The sequence below is a fragment of the Procambarus clarkii genome, chromosome 31 (assembly GCF_040958095.1).
Source record: "Procambarus clarkii isolate CNS0578487 chromosome 31, FALCON_Pclarkii_2.0, whole genome shotgun sequence".
Lineage (NCBI taxonomy): Eukaryota > Metazoa > Arthropoda > Malacostraca > Decapoda > Cambaridae > Procambarus > Procambarus clarkii.
In genome coordinates this window covers 9,418,354-9,434,767 of record NC_091180.1, presented here as the reverse complement: position 1 = coordinate 9,434,767, position 16,414 = coordinate 9,418,354, and the positions used below count along the sequence as shown (strand labels likewise).

The 16,414-nt window shown below is 49.3% G+C and overlaps 1 protein-coding gene across 1 annotated transcript in view; it reads right to left on the bottom strand.

Annotated features, from left to right (window-relative positions):
• Window positions 1-9,363: 9,363 nt before the first annotated feature.
• The window catches only part of LOC138370128 (uncharacterized), a 46,441-nt gene continuing 39,390 nt past the window's right edge, over window positions 9,364-16,414 (bottom strand). Inside the window, exon 2 of the mRNA XM_069334117.1 lies at window positions 9,364-9,465. Within this exon, the coding sequence (XP_069190218.1) occupies window positions 9,364-9,465 (102 nt within the window). The remainder of the gene's footprint in view (window positions 9,466-16,414) is intronic.

Here is a 16,414-nt window from a genome sequence, read left to right as displayed (position 1 = left end):
GTGTCTTGCCCCCTCACTAGTCGCCAGGGGGACCACCGGTGTCTTGCCCCCTCACTGGTCGCCCCGGGGACCATCGGTGTCTTGCCCCCTCACTAGTCGCCAGGGGGACCATCGGTGTCTTGCCCCCTCACTAGTCGCCAGGGGGACCACCGGTGCCTTGGCCCCTCACTGGTCACCCCGGGGACCATCGGTGTCTTGCCCCCTCACTAGTCGCCAGGGGGACCACCGGTGCCTTGCCCCCTCACTGGTCACCCCGGGGACCATCGGTGTCTTGCCCCCTCACTGGTCGCCTGGGACCACCAGTTCCTTACCCTCTCACTGGTCGCCCGGGGACCACCTGTGTCTTGCCCCCTCACTGGTCACCCCGGGGACCATCGGTGTCTTGCCCCCTCACTGGTCGCCTGGGACCACCAGTTCCTTACCCTCTCACTGGTTGCCCCGGGGACCACCGGTGTCTTGCCCCCTCACTGGTCGCTTGGGACCACCGGTGTCTTGCCCCCTCACTGGTCGTCTGGGACCACCGGTGTCTTGCCCTCTCACTGGCTGCCCCGGGGACCACCTGTGTCTTGCCCCCTCACTGGTCGCCCGGGGACCACCTGTGTCTTGCCGCCTCACTGGTCACCCCGGGGACCACCGGTGTCTTGCCCCCTCAGTGGTCGCCACGGGGACCACCAGTGTCTTGCCCCCTCACTGGTCGACTCGGGGACCACCGGTGTCTTGCCCCCTCACTGGTCGCCCCGGGGACCACCGGTGTCTTGCCCCCTCACTGGTCGCCACGGGGACCACGGTTGTCTTGCCCCCTCACTGGTCACCACGGGGACCACCGGTGCCTTGCCCCCTCACTGGTCGCCCCGGGGACCACCGGTGCCTTGCACCCTCACTGGTCGCCACGGGGACCACCGGTGTCTTGCCCCCTCACTGGTCGCCACGGGGACCATCGGTGCCTTTCCTCCTCACTGGTCGCCACAGGGACCACCGGTGTCTTGCCCCCTTACTGGTCACCCCTGGGACAACCAGTGCCTTGCCCCCTCACTGGTCACCCCAGGGACCACCAGTGCCTTGCCCCCTCACTGGTCGCCCCGGGGACCACCAGTGCCTTGCCCCCTCACTGGTCGTCATAGGGTGTACCGTTGCATTGCCCCCTCACTGGTCGCCACGGGGACCACCGGTGCCTTGCCCCCCTCACTGGTCGCCACGGGGACCACCGGTGCCTTGCCCCCCTCACTGGTCACCATCAACAATTGTTGCTTTGGGCCCCGAGGCCTAACTTCCCTCATAAACAATTAAGGATTCCTCCTCTACTTCACACTGCCCCCTCCCCCCCCCCCCCCCCGGGGCGCTATGAAGCACAGGGGGCTGGTGGCGGACAAGTTAATCTACCGTCCCAGCGCTCCGTGATCCTCACTTCAGTTCCCGGTGAGGAAGCGGTCGTTATTAGCATTTTCATTTGTGCTAATTACCGGAGTAGGACCAGGGTGCGGCGGCCGGTCGTTACCACCACCTGGTTCACATCTCTCATCTCTAACGAGCCAGACTCTGATACCTTCCTAACCCTCTCTCCTTCACTGGTGACCCCACACCCACGACCCCACGACCTGACCCCACACCCACGACCCCACGACCTGACCTCACACCCATGACCTGACCCCACACCCACGACCCCACGACCTGACCCCACACCCACGACCCCACGACCTGACCCCTCACCCACACCTGACCCCACACCCACGAACCCACGACCTGACCCCACACCCACGACCCCATGACCTGACCCCACACCCACGACCCCACGACCTGACTCCACACCCACGACCCCACGACCTGACCCCACACCCACGACCCCATGACCTGACCTCACACCCACGACCCCACGACCTGACCCCACACCCACGACCCCACGACCTGACGCCACACCCACGACCCCACGACCTGACCCCACACCCACGACCCCACGACCTGACCCCACACCCACGACCCCACGACCTGACGCCACACCCACGACCCCACGACCTGACGCCACACCCACGACCCCACGACCTGACTCCACACCTACGACCCAGACCCACGTTCTGACCTCTCTCCCTCTCCACTCCCCTCCGCAACCTCTTCCTTCCCTTCTCCAGTCTGTCCCCTTCCCGTCTCCAGTCTCTTCCTTCCCCACTCCAGACTTTCCTTTCCCCTCTCCACCCTCTACCCTCACCTCTCCAGCCTTTCCCTTCCCTCTCCAGCCTCTCCCATCTCCTCTTCAGCATCTCCCCCTCCCCAGCCTCTCCCTTCCCCTCTCCAGCCTCTCCCTTCCCCTCTCCAGCCTCTCCCTTCCCCTCTCACGCCTCTCCCATCGCCTCCTCAGCCTCTCCCTTCCCCTCTACAGCCTCTCACTCCCCCTCTCCAGTCTCTCCCCTCCCCTCTTCAGCCTCTACCCTCCCCTCTCCACCCTCTCCGTTCTCCTCTTCAGCCTCTCCCTTCCCTTCTTCAGCCTCACCCGTCCCCTCTCCAGTCTCTCCTTTCCCCTCTCCAGTCTCTCCCCTCCCATCTCGAGCCTCTCCCTTCCCTTCTTCTGCCTCTCACCTCCCCTCTCCTGCCTCTACCCTCCCCTCTCCAGCCTCTCCCTTCTCTCCAACCTCTCGCTTCCCCTCTCTTGGCTCTTCCCTCTCCTCTCCATCCTCTCCAGCCTCTCCCTTCCCCTCTCCATCCTCTCCCTTCTCCTCTCCATCCCCTTCCTTCCCCTCTACAGACTTTCCCTTCCCCTCTCTTGTCTCTCCCTTTCCCTCTCTAACCTCTTCCTTCCCCTCTCTATCCTCTCCACTCCCCCTCGCCAGCCTCTCCCTTTCCCTCGCCATCCTCTCCCCTCCCCTCTCACGCCTCTCCAATCGCCTCCCCAGCCTCTCCCTTCCCCTCTCCAGCCTCTCCCTTCCTCTCTCCAGCCTCTCCCTTCCCCTCCCCAGCCTCTCCCTTCCCCTCTCCAGCCTCTCCCTTCCCCTCTCCAACCTCTCCCCTCCCATCTCGAGTCTCTCCCCTCCCTTCTCCAACCTCTCCCTTTTCCTCTCCAGCCTCTCCCTTCCCCTCTCCAGCCTCTTTCTTCCCCTCTCCAGCCTCTCCCTTCTCCTCTTCAACCTCTACCCTCCCCTCTCCAGCTTCTCCCTTCCCCTCTCAAACCTCTCCCTTCCCCTCTCCCTTCCCCTCTCCAGCCTCTCCCCTCCCCTCTCCAGCCTCTCCCTTCTCCTCTCCAGCCTCTCCCTTCCCCTCTCCAGCCTCTCCCCTCCCCTCTCCAGCCTCTCCCTTCCCCTCTCCAGCCTCTCCCTTCCCCTCTCCAGCCTCTCCCTTCCCCTCTCCAGCCTCTTCCTTCCCTTCTCCAGCCTCTCCCCTCCCCTCTCCAGCCTCTCCCTTCCCCTCTTCAGCCTCTCCCTTCCCCTCTCCAGTCTCTCCCTTCCCCTCTCCACCTCCCCTCTCTAGCCTCTCCCTTCCCCTCTCCATTCTCCTCTCCAGTCTCTCCCTTCCCCTCTCCAGCCTCTCCCCTTTCCTCTCCAGCCTCTCCCTTCCCTTCTCCAGCCTCTCCCTTCCCCTCTTCAGCTTCACCCTTCCCCCTCTCCTCTTCATCCTCTCCCCTCCCCTCTCCAGCCTCTCCCTTCCCCCTCTCCTCTTCATCCTCTCACCTCCCCTCTTCAGCCTCTCCCTTCCCCTCTACAACCTCTACCCTCCCCTCTCCAGTCTCTCCCCTCAGCTCTTAAGCCTCTCCCTTCCCTTCTCCTCTCCCCTCTTAAGCCTCTCCCTTCCCTTCTTCAGCCTTACCCTTCCCCTCTCCAGCCTTACCCTTCCCCTCTCCAGCCTCTCCTTTCCCCCCTCCAGTCTCTCCCCTTCCCTTTTCAGCCTCTCCTCTCCCCTTGCCAGCCTCTACCCTCCCCTCTCCAGCCACTCCCTTCTCCTCTTCAGCCTCTCCCTTCCCCTCTCCCTTCACCTCTCCAGCCTCTCCCTTTGTGGGGAATTCTGGCTCCAGTATAATAATAATAAAATGTATAATTTTAAGAATGCAAAATAATGATTAATTCTAAGATAGCTCGAAGGACCAGAATGAGTAATGAAATGAGAAAATCAGTGGCTTGTAGATCTATGATTATATGTGAATAAATTCTATTAAGCAATGACTGTAAATTAGATAATTCTAGAGCCAGCCTCCCATGACACATTTTAAGGGGTATTCTATAAGAGTAATCTATGTGTAACATATATTATGCAATAATAATAATAAGTATAATATGCACACACATAGATAATGCGCAAATTATGTAATGCAAGAAATACTACTGCAATGTGAAGATTAATAATGCATAAAAGGCAGTATATATATATATATATACATATATATATATATATATATATATATATATATATATATATATATATATATATATATATATATATATATATATATGGAATCTGAATAATAAGGTACTATCTACAATGAAAACTGATTAAATCTCAGCTGTGACAGAGGGACGTAGATGCAGTCCACTGTACGCCAGTCTGGAAACAGTTTGAGATAGTGATACTTGGAACACGTGAGGGTATGGCGGTCACACGCTTCCTCAAGGGTGTTGTACCATGCTGCAATAATGATAATTGTGTAATTTCCACCCCAAACTAGTATTCACACACATAAGGTATTATCTAAATATTTGGAGGGGAAAGAGCTGCACTTACATGGGATTATTTTTTACGCTGTTATGCCAGCATAACGACATGGCACCTCCATAATCTTATTTAAGAGCTCGTTAAATAGAACAAATGAGGTAAAAATGCCTGCCGAACTGGTGTCCGTGATTCTGGTAAGCTCAGTCCAGCATCTAGGGATGTAAGGATGCCGTCAGGATGGTAAGATTTGTTGGACCGCTTCGGAGCACCTTCACGGTTGTAGATCGAATATGGCCAGAGTCCTATCTCCTCTCTCCCGAAAGTCGCGCATGTGCAAAGCTCACCGTGAGGATTTGAGCATAAATTATATTTATTTATTAAAGCTAAATAGGGAAGGAGGCGTTTATGAACACTCTTGATGGTTTAGATAAATTGTTTATGTGGTGATGTTTTAATTCTCAGAGTGCAAGTCAACTTAACATAGACTGCACATATAACTTTGTGGTGGAAATAATTTAAGATTATGATGTTATTTACTGGAACAACGATCAAGCTGGGTAAGGAAATTCCAGTAAACTATTGTATACTAAAAGTAAACCTATTACTAAATTATTATTCCTAATAAAGGAAAGTAAATGGTTACATTGGTGTTAAATCTACTGGCATGTGGAAATTTAGTCTCCTGAGTGGCTGACTCAATACTACACAATTCTAGAAGAAATTACATGATGTTCCACAACCTAATTCAGTAAATTCTACAATACTAAGCTACATATTAGTAGTGTTAGTTAATTATTATGCTTAATACAGGAAATACAGTCTGTTGTATTAAAGATTAGTAAATGAATATTAGATGTGTATGAAGCCTAATATAGGAAATACATCCTGTTGTATTAGGGATGAGAATAACTGTTGGAAATTTCCAACACCCTTCCTCTCTCCAGCCTCGCTCCTCCTCTCTCACTGTTGTGATCTGTCACATACCCTAGCTCTCCCCTTTCCCTTTCGTCCCCTCTTCCTCTCCCCCCCCCCCTCGATCGTCTTCCCTTCCCTTGTTCATTCTCCTTCTCCCCTGTTGCCTCATTCCCCCCTCCCCTGTTGTCCAGCCGTCCCCTGCCATAAAACTGTTGGGGTCAGGTTTCCTTAGGTAGGGAGCCCGCCCCAGGCCAGTCTTCTCACAATCCTTTGTCTCCACTCCTTCGAATCCGCATCACCAATCCCCCTTCCAATCGTTTCCACTCTTCCCCCTGCCTTCGCCATAACCAGTGATGCATTGAGGAGTAGCAGCTCAGTGCCATAAACCGTAGGTGTCAAATTTCGTGGGTGGCTGGCTACCAGCTGTTCTCACGAGTTGGTTGTACTGCTTATTTTCCAGTTACAAGAGATTTCTGTCAAGAGAAACAGACCCTTATGCACATTTCTATTCCCAGCCTGGAGCTTATTGGTTGAACCCAGGGAGGCCTAGGAGGCGGGGTTAGGTTCATGGCACGGATTGGCTTAGGACTCAAGAGGCAGAGTCCCCCAGGGTAGTGCCTGACAACCATTGGCCAAGCCTCCAGTGCACCCAGCTGTGGTTTGAATTGATTGGTGCTCCTAGCCGGGTCCAAGCTCGAGAGGAAATCCTTAGGTCTCCCAGTGATAGTTTAAAAAAATAAAAGTTAGTGTGTCTTGGGGCTTCACTCTGGTAAAGGTCTACTGACCTGGAAGGTAAGCCATTCAACATCTTTACCCGATTGCAGGATTAAGGTAAAGTGTGCTTGCGTATTCATGTCCATCAGTAGATATTATTACCTCTTAGGGTACTTACAGCTAGGATATATCTCAATTTGATTTAAATATATGTGACTGCTTCGATAAAGTAACTATTTCTTCTAGTGGTATTTAGTTAATCTCCTCCCCCCCCCCCTGTAGTTATTAATGCTGTGTTATTTCTTTTTATATGTGGTATGCATGTGCGATATTGGAAACCCTATATTCTCAATAAATAAATCAACGTTTGCCATAATTAACTCCCAAGATTTATTATCGAGGTCCCTATTGCCCTTGAGTTCATGATTATTGATTTCTGTCCTTCCTGGGAGATCAGTAATACAGGCACCTTCAGGTGGTGGCAGTGTACAAGTAAACTTCTCTCCCCTCCCCTCTTCAGCCTCTCCTCTCCCCTCTCCAGCCTCTCCCCTCCCCTCTCCAGCCTCTCCCCTCCCCTCTCCAGCCTCTCCCCTCCTCTCTACAGCCTCTCCCCTCCCCTCTCCAGCCTCTCTCCTCCTCTCTCCAGCCTCTCCCCTCCCCTCTCCAGACTCTCCCTTCCCCTCTCCAGCCTCTCTCCTCCCCTCTCCAGCCTCTCCCCTCCCCTCTCCAGCCTCTCCCCTCCCCTCTCCAACCTCTCCCCTCCCCTCATCAGCCTCTCCCCTCCCCTCTCCAGCCTCTCCCCTCCTCTCTCCAGCCTCTCCCCTCCCCTCTCCAGCCTCTCCCCTCCCCTCTCCAGCCTCTCCCCTCCCCTCTCCAGCCTCTCCCCTCCCCTCTCCCCTCTTCTCCCCAGCCTCTCCCCTCCCCTCTCCAGCCTCTCCCCTCTCCCCTCCCCTCCTCTCTCCAGCCTCTCCCCTCCCCTCTCCAGCCTCTCCCCTCCTCTCTCTAGCCTCTCCCCTCCCCTCTCCAGCCTCTCCCCTCCCCTCTCCAGCCTCTCCCCTCCCCTCTCCAGCCTCTCCCCTCCCCTCTCCAACCTCTCCCCTCCCCTCTCCAGCCTCTCCCCTCCCCTCTCCAGCCTCTCCCCTCCCCTCTCCAGCCTCTCCCCTCCCCTCTCCAGCCTCTCCCTTCCCCTCTCCAGCCTCTCCCCCCTCCCTTCCACAGAGTTTACCACAGGTTACGGCAATTGATCAATTGTCATGTGCAGGACAGTGCCCAGGGCACTTCACTCCTGGAAGGCTTAGTCTGGTGATTGGCCCTTGTGTGCCCAAAGGGATTGCCATAGGTTTTCGTATTAAATTTGTGCCCTCTACCCTCTAAGCAGGGGACGTGCTCTCTAAGCAGGGGACGTGCCCTCTAAGCAAGGGACGTACCCTCTGAGCAGGGGACGTGCCCTCTAAGCTGAGGACTTGACCTCTAAGCAGGGGACATGCCCTATAAGCAGGAGGACATGCCTTCTAAGTAGGGGACGTGTCCTCTAAGCTGATGACGTGCCCTCTAAGCTGAGGACGTGCCCTCTAAGCAGGGGACGTGCCCTCTAAGAAGGGGGGACGTGCCCTCTAGGCAGGGGACGTGCCCTCTAAGCTGAGGGCATGCCCTCTAAGCAGGGGTCGTGCCCTCTAAGCAGGGAACGTGCCCTCTAAGCAGGGGACGTGCCCTCTAAGCAGGGGACGTGCCCTCTAAGCAGGGGACGTGCACTCTAAGCAGGGAAAGTGCCTTCTAAGCTGATGACGTGCCCTCTAGCCTGAGGACGTGTCTTCTAAGCAGAGGACGTGTACTCTAAGCAAGAGAAGGGCCCTTTAGGCAGAGGACGTACCCTATAAGCAGGGGACGTGCCCTCTAAGCAGGGGACGTGCCCTCTAAGCAGGGGACGTGCCCTCTAAGCAGGGGACGTGCCCTCTAAGCAGGGGACGTGCCCTCTAAGTAGGGGACGTGCCTTCTAAGTAGGGGACGTGCCCTCTAAGTAGGGAACATGCCCTCTAAGTTGGGGACGTGTCCTCTAAGCTGATGACGTGCCCTCTAAGCAGGGGACGTGCCCTCTAAGCTGAGGACGTGCTTTCTAAGCAGGGGACATGCCCTCTAAGCAGGGGACGTGCCGTCTAAGCTGAGCACGTGCCCTCTTAGCAGGGGACGTGCCCTCTAAGCAGGGGACGTGCCCTCTAAGTAGGGGACGTGCTCTCTAAGCAAGGGACGTGCCCTCTAAGCAGGGGATGTGCCCTCTAAGCAGGGGACGTGCTCTCTAAGCAAGGGACGTGCCCTCTAAACAGGGGATGTGCCCTCTAAGCAGGGGACGTGCTCTCTAAGCAAGGGACGTGCCCTCTCAGGTGAGGACGTGCCCTCTAAGCAGAGGTCGTGCCCTCTAAGCTGAGGACGTGCTCTCTAAGCAAAGGACGCGCCCTCTAAGCAGGGGACGTGCCCTCTAAGCTGAGGTCGTGCCCTCTAAGTAGTGGACGTGCTCTCTAAGCAGGGGGCCGTGCCCTCTAAGCAGAGGACGTGCCCTATAAGCTGAGGACGTGTCCTCTAAGCAGAGGACGTGCCCTCTCATCTGGAGAGTTCCCTCTAAGCAGGAGACGTGCTCTCTAAGCAGGAGAGCACCCTTTAAGCAGGGGATGTGCCCTCTAAGCAGAGGACGTATCCTCTAAGCAGGGGACGGAGAGGGCAGATTTTCATAGCAGCCCTGGAGTAATTCTCAGTTAACCTTTCAGCGTGAGTAAGATCTTGATCGCAGAATGAGTATTGGAAAGCCCCGAGGAGAGGGATGACCTTTCTAGTCTGGATACGTTCTTGCAGATTAAGGTAACTCTTACTTGAGTATTAATATTTAATATGTCCCACCATTAGCCTCTAGGACAGGTTTTTATAATAGGATATCATTGATTCTTAACACTAAATTTAATATTAATTTTAATTGGCATTTTAGTTAATTTTTCCTGTCATCGATCATTGACCATAACATCAAGAGCTGACGTGTCTTTGGTAGTTCAAGTGGTTCTCTAAGTGAATTAATAACATCTGTGATTATTAACAAGTATAATTATTAATAACTCATAATTAATTGCAGTAAGTATCAAGAGAAGGTTCAAAGTTCTTGACTTTCTTCCGACCTTGACTTATATGGAGTAATTCCTTGCAGGCGTTAATGTGTTTTTTATTCTTGAATATTGATTTTGTTATATTGTATTTACTTTATAATTGATATTTATTATTACTTCATATAGTGGACTATATTTTAAGCTTTATCCTGCATGGTTTTACTGAGCATAAGTGGAGGGAGGTTGTTAAATGTACATAGCTTATACCACAATTGATGGTTATGAATATGCTATATACATTTACTGTTAATATTACATAGTTTATACCACATATGGTGGAATAAATAGGCTACAGTATAATGTTATACACAATGTTATAATTATGTTAGTATAACTATGAAATCTTAACTATTTTATGTAGTTATGGCCTGTTTTTGGTCGTGTGAGAGAGCTGGTCCCTAAACATCAGCTTTGTGTTAGCCACATGTGGACCTTCTGGTTATGTCATGACGGCTGTTACTGAATGGCGTCTGATGGGGCAGTCAGAGCAAGCAAAACGTCTGTGGTGTCCTGTAGGTGTGACAGCTCGACTGGTGTCTCCTGGATCACAAGCTTACCTGCCAAATGAATGGCTGTAACAACTGCACAACATATACAGTACAGGTGTGACACACAAAATGTTTAGTGTAATGATGAGGAGACTAGGCTTACCCTTTGTTTGGGCTTCGCCCACATTATAACCAAGATGTTAATATCTAAGATTATCAGTCCTTCTAAAGATAGATATAATACAAATCGGATACAAAGGTACTTCTGTTGTTATTGTAGAGGTCGTTGTGGCAATACACTGCTGAGGGATAGAAATATCTATCGTTTGTTTTGCGTATCGCTAAACCTTCACGGGAGCCCTGTCTGTGATGTGTTTACAATTTGCCTCAATGACTTGGCTGCCTCAGGAGAGGCGTCTCTCGAAAATTTGCTTCCTTCTCTGTCTTTATTTGACAATAGGGAGGTAAGCCTTTACTTTACGGATAATTATGTAAAATGTAGACATAGTGAACACTTTTTTATTAATTCTAAATCACTAGACTATAGTTTAAGGACACGAGATGGGTAAATATATGTTTGTTTTTATGTGACTTCCCGGAATCTCCCATTCTCTTCAAACTTTCACTTACTAGTTAATATTTTATGTGTTATGCGTCGGATTTCCGACAACTTCTTCCTCACGAGTCAAGGACGAATATGTCAGTAAATTCTTCATTGTTAAAGTGAGGATGGTGGCAATAGGTTAACGTCATTGGTCTTACATAATTATCCTTTTGGTACTTAACATTGACATAGCTGTTGTGACGATTATCTCTTTCAAGAGAGATTGAGCCTGCTCTTCTTTACATCAAGTTACGTATATTATACAAGAATAAGATGCTACCTTCAAGATACGTCTACCAGTAGCACAAAACGTTTTGACTAGGAGGCAAACGTACCCAAGACTCACCCCCTACTCCACTCCCTCCATGCCGGCTCGTCATCAACCAGCCAACTACCCTTCCCAGCCTGCCTGCTCCTGATTGGTGACTCGCCGACTGCACACCTGCACTTCCGCACCTCAGTGCCCTCTACCTGAGTCGATGTCTGGGCTTGAACCAACCATTGAAGTCAGAATATCCTTGTGCTCTCAAGCAGTGAGCAACTAACTGATATACGCTGTGTATCAGGTGGATGTTTCTCAGCTAGCGCCATATTCTCAGCACCTGATTATTTTTCACTGTGTATTTATATTATTGGAGAGTAACTTCATCCCTATTCCTCATCTATATTATATGTTTTTGACTTGTTCGTTTGCACTGTACATAGCCAAGGGATTGTCTTTGTTTATAATTTGTTTTCTATATTAATTAAAGTTTCATTGTTCATACTTTGTGTTTTGCGTGTCTTCCCTTACTTTACCACAGACAAACAGGCAAGCAGTCTATCTTTTTTTGTAAGTGTGACTAGGCATTGACACCTGCCATTGGAGGACTGCCGAACATCTACACTCCAACACTTTCCTGTTGTGAGGAGATGGTTCACCAGCTCACTTACAATAGTGCTCTTTTGCCTGTGGGAGCCAGTACACTTGTTAAGTGCACTTGTTAAGTGGGCGGACTTAAGTTTGATAACCAGCAACCGAAACATCTAGTGTTTGGGCTCATGTGAGAGCCCCAGTCATCAGCAGTCCAGAAATGTTACCCTGGCCGGAGTAACACGTCTGTGGACAGTGCTAGAGCCGATAGCATCATCTCATTGTATGGCTTTGAGGCGAGACTCGACTTTGCGCGGGAACAGCTAGGCCGCAGGCGTGGGGTGAGCTGTGGGTCTCCCGCGCGCTAGCCGCTCGAGTCGTCGTCATGGAAACAGCCGCCATCTTAGTAAACATCTTGAGCCGCCATGTTGGTCGGCCATCTTGGAGTTGCCCTAGGGGCTATGCTACACCGTCGCTGATTGGATGAGAGGGGTAGGCCGCTGTGTGCCTTCCTCTCATTGGTTATTTCGAGGACGCGGGGATCGCCGGTGTAAGCATCATTCTGAACCCAGCTGCCACTCTGTCAAGATGCTTCTCTGTACTCAATTCGGCCAAATTGAAGTATAGGGCGTCGTGGTGGCTGGACTACTCAACTGCTTCATTTCCTGCTTCACCAACGACAGCGGTCGTCACAGAATTCGGCCGAAGTCGTCGCTTGGAGGGGAGAAAGACATTGTGTACAGTGGGTAGAGGTACAGTGATCTGGGATTGTGGGATAATGTGCATACGAGCAGTAACAGACTCGTAGATCCCATACCAGTGATGATTAGACTTGCTAGTGCTCTGTAGCAGTCGATGGGAACGGGGAAATTCGTGTCAGTGTTAAGGCAGATTTCCCATGTTTGTATGAGATGCTATCGTTGTGCGCGTCACCTGGGTACGAACGCTTCACTTCACCAGTGGGTTGATGGTGCGAACCGAGCCATGTTGAGAGAAGGAGGGTTTCGAGTGTGCGCCAATTGTATGAATAAATACCACGTAAGCTACTACCGCCGCCTACCGCTGCCCTGAGCGAGCCAGCCGCCGGAAGCGGGGTGCCTGATGTATGGGAATGGTGTGTAAGCCGGCAGTATGAATGAGTAAGTACCTATGTGTGTATTTTTCTGGTGATCAGTTAGTCTCTAAAGCTTGAATTCGAGGTCAAGTGTTCCGTCACATTGTCACGCAGCACCTGTGGAGGTGGAGTGAAGTGTGGGTGAGGAGATAATCTTGTCAGTCCAGAGGGACTTATGTCTGGTGTACACAGAGATACAGTGTGTGTGTGTGTGTGTGTGGGTACACACGGGAACAGAGTATACATAGATTAGCCAAGGACTGAGAGGATGTCCATGTAATAATTATATTATTCCACTGTGGTAATTAATCATTTTTGATCGTCCGTGGGACGGAGTGATATCATTTCCATGTGTAGTCTTGCAGGTGTGGAATTCCAACACTGAGCGCTCAGGTATGTGTAACGCCAGTGATTCCTGGCAATGATTATTGTGGAGTGTACCACAGTGTGGTCTTAATTTCTAGTATTGTTCCCAGGGCCGTGACAAGTGTGATTTATATATATATACGTATTGTGGTTGCAGTGTAACGTAATTTTGGTAAAATTTGGTGAGTGACGAGGCTGTCTGGAGAGACCGCCACCGCTCTGTCGAGTAACGTAACTCTCGAGAGTGTTTATCGGCATGCGTGATCGATAAATCACTCACCCTTGTGATTTAGGAGTGCAAGATCTCCTTAGTGTTCCCAATAACGTTTGATAGCTGTAGGCTACATGTGTCAGCAGTAATTATATATATATATAATCGTAGTGTCACGGTGCCCAGTGTTATTGTGTTATTTACTGTGTGGTGATTAAATATTTTGACCTATGTTCTAGGGGTTATTGAGAGCACTGGGGTCATTTGCAACAGTAAGTAAGTGTAAGCAGTATTCTAATGTTTGGAAATTAGAGTACTTGCCGTGTGTGTTATTGCAGAGGGTTGTTATTTGATGGTGATTGTTGCTAGTGTTGAGCATCACCGTATGTGATTACAGTTCAGTAAAGTCATTGTGGGGCAGTGTTCTAGAGGGTTCATGTCCTGTATGTTATTTTACCAGGTGCTGCAGTATTGTCATTTCAACCAGATTGTAACGTAAATCACTGTGATTTGTTAGTGTGATTTGTCATTGTCGTGGGTGAACTCGGCTGTAGACGAGTACTTGGGTACACATATATTCTCCTGTTTATCTGGTAGGACATCGAAGTCCAGTATTCAGTGAGGTGATTGCGAGGCAATTAATATAACGTAACCAAGGAATGCCCATTGCTTTAAGAGAATTTGTTTTTTGACAATTTGAGTAACGTAGAATACGTTTGGGTTAATTTACTTTCCTGCAAGCAGCTACGGTAGTCTAGGGGAGCCTAGCCATCAGCCGGATAAGAATTAGAGTATTGTCTGTCGTAATTAACGGTCAGTGGGCCGGGTAATTGACGTGTTTCAGGAAGTCAAAGTAATTAACCTCGATCCTTGTTTGATCGACTCACACGAAGGGTCCATTGTTCCATTAACGTAACGTCGTTATTTATCTGCCCGGAAGTACCGGCACTTGATTGACTCGTGGGAGGAGTAACGTCATTTTAGAATAACGTAAACGTGGTGCTAATTACTGTTATTAGCCACCTGAATTGGTCTGAGTATGGAAGGCTTAGACGGAATTCATACCTTAATGTAAATTGCTGAGCCAGTGTGAAAGGTTGCGTATTTTAATTGTTTAATTATTGATCTTGAGGATAGTAATTAATTACTCTAAAGGTAATCACGAGTGATTACCGTTCTCTTAGCACTTTGGACATTGTAAATCAGAGTTTACCATCGCTGAGTGATTAGTAACCGATTAACGTAAATTAACTTAACTAGTAAAGAGATTAATCAGCTGTCTGGTAGTACAGGGATTAATGGGATTTACTCACTGAATGCTCGACGGGTAGAGTGTTGTGTAATTTCCGCGTTACTAGTGACAGTTGTAAGAGTTATTAATTTAACGTAAATGTTATTTTGTTATTATAGTAAATCAATTGTTATTGATTGTTGATCGTCCGTGGGACGGAGTGTTAACGTAAGGATTAATTTGAGGAAGGGTGCTGGAGTGGCCAGTGAACCCATTAGTTATTGTTGTCATTGACAGACTACTGATTTGATTGCATTGCAACCGCTATTGCAGGTGTAGACTGCACTGAGGCGTAGAACAGTTAGGAGGTTACTGGAGACGTGTTTCAGAACCCACTGTGTCATTTGTTGTAATTGTGATTATAGATCTGTTAGTTCTTGTTTCTTGTTGATTCCTCTGTGGTCACGCTTATGTTCGAGTTAGTTCATTATGCAGTGTGAGGGGCTGGTGTCTAGCTGTCATTGATAGTGTCACAGGAAGGATTTCGAGTAACGTCATTGACATTTCTTTTTGTTTTGTTGTAGTAGTTAGTACTTTATTGAATAAACTAAGTTGTTATGTTTAACACCGTCTTTTCGTTACACCCCCACACATTATTATTGTTATGCAAATGTTCTTCACACTCGACTAATAAAATTGAGACTGATTCTGAGCTTTGGATCAAATATACGGCACCACACAACAATAAATTATTGTTGTGCGAGCCCTTGACCTACTCGCTAGATTCGCTTCGGCGAATGGCGAAGGTCGTCGGCCTAGTGGAGGGGATTTCAATTTTCATTGGAGTCTCGGCGTTTGCTCGCGCCTAGTCAATTGTTCATACATGGTCCCAAAGTGAGGAATGAGCTGCTTACTACACTCGTGTGTTAGCTAAGCAAGTCCTTCCTCAGGCGACCTAGTTGAATATCACGACAGGAATAAAGGTTAAAGAATAAAGAAAATTCTTAGAAATTTTCCGAGCTCAATTCCTTATACCAATTACAATTTATTCCAAAACAATCTCAAAAAAAAAAACTCTCACACCCGTCACATTTAATGGGGGCCTGTCCACGGAGCCTCACTCAGGTACTAGTACCAGAACGTCAATTTGTGGTAAGCGTACTTGGCTTTGATACAGTTGCTTTTCAATATTTTCATTAGTTTTAATATTTATATGGTGCTGTGTGTATTGTGCATTCCGAGAGTAGCATATTGTGAGTGTTGGATAACTTTGGATTACGTGGTGACTGGAGGCCTCAGTCATTCTCTTAATTGGTCATCCCTCCCTCCGTGTTATTACTCGTGTTTTCCACCTTTTGTCCCTAGGATATTTCTCAATCTCAGACAGATCATCATTTTGGGTACCCTGGTACTTTGGTTTGTCTTCGGGTCAAAGCACCCTATCTTCTGCAATCCGACCGAAGGAGGATAAGAGGGCCATAGTTCCTCTAGCACGGACTACGTTGTTGAGTTGGGACCTCAGCAGCAGTTCTCGTCACCAGTTGACACTCGCACCCCTACACGTCGGTCAGAGATGATGATATTTACTTAGGAAGGGAATTAGCTTTCTTTTTTCAGAGCACAAAGTTCGCTAATTCTGTAAGTATCATATTTCATTTAGTGGGAAAACCCTTGCTTATGTCCTATAGAGACTCGGCAAGGTATGCCTACATTCTTGGACTACCTAATTCACTTTTGGAACAATTAAATGTTTCATTTATTTTAGAAACTCAGTTTCATTTATTTAGTAGGATTTTCTTGCCCTTATTCTCTTACATTGAGTACCGGGTACAAGATTTCCTGCGCTTTTGATGGACTAATCATTTACCATTCTAAAATTAACATGAATTGTTAACTATTAAATTCCACAGGATAGTTACCAGTTGCCACGTCATCCTGTTACTGACACTTACCATATCACAAGTATTCGTTGTACATTTATTTGCTATTTTTCACCATGTTTCGTCTCCAAGCTTTTCGTAACGATCCAGCAGGTGAAATAGGGACCTTAAGTCGTGCCAAGAAGACCGAATTACAAACTCTTGCACACGAGTATCAACTAGATGTTCCCCATGGAGCCAACAAAAATGAATTGCACAATTTA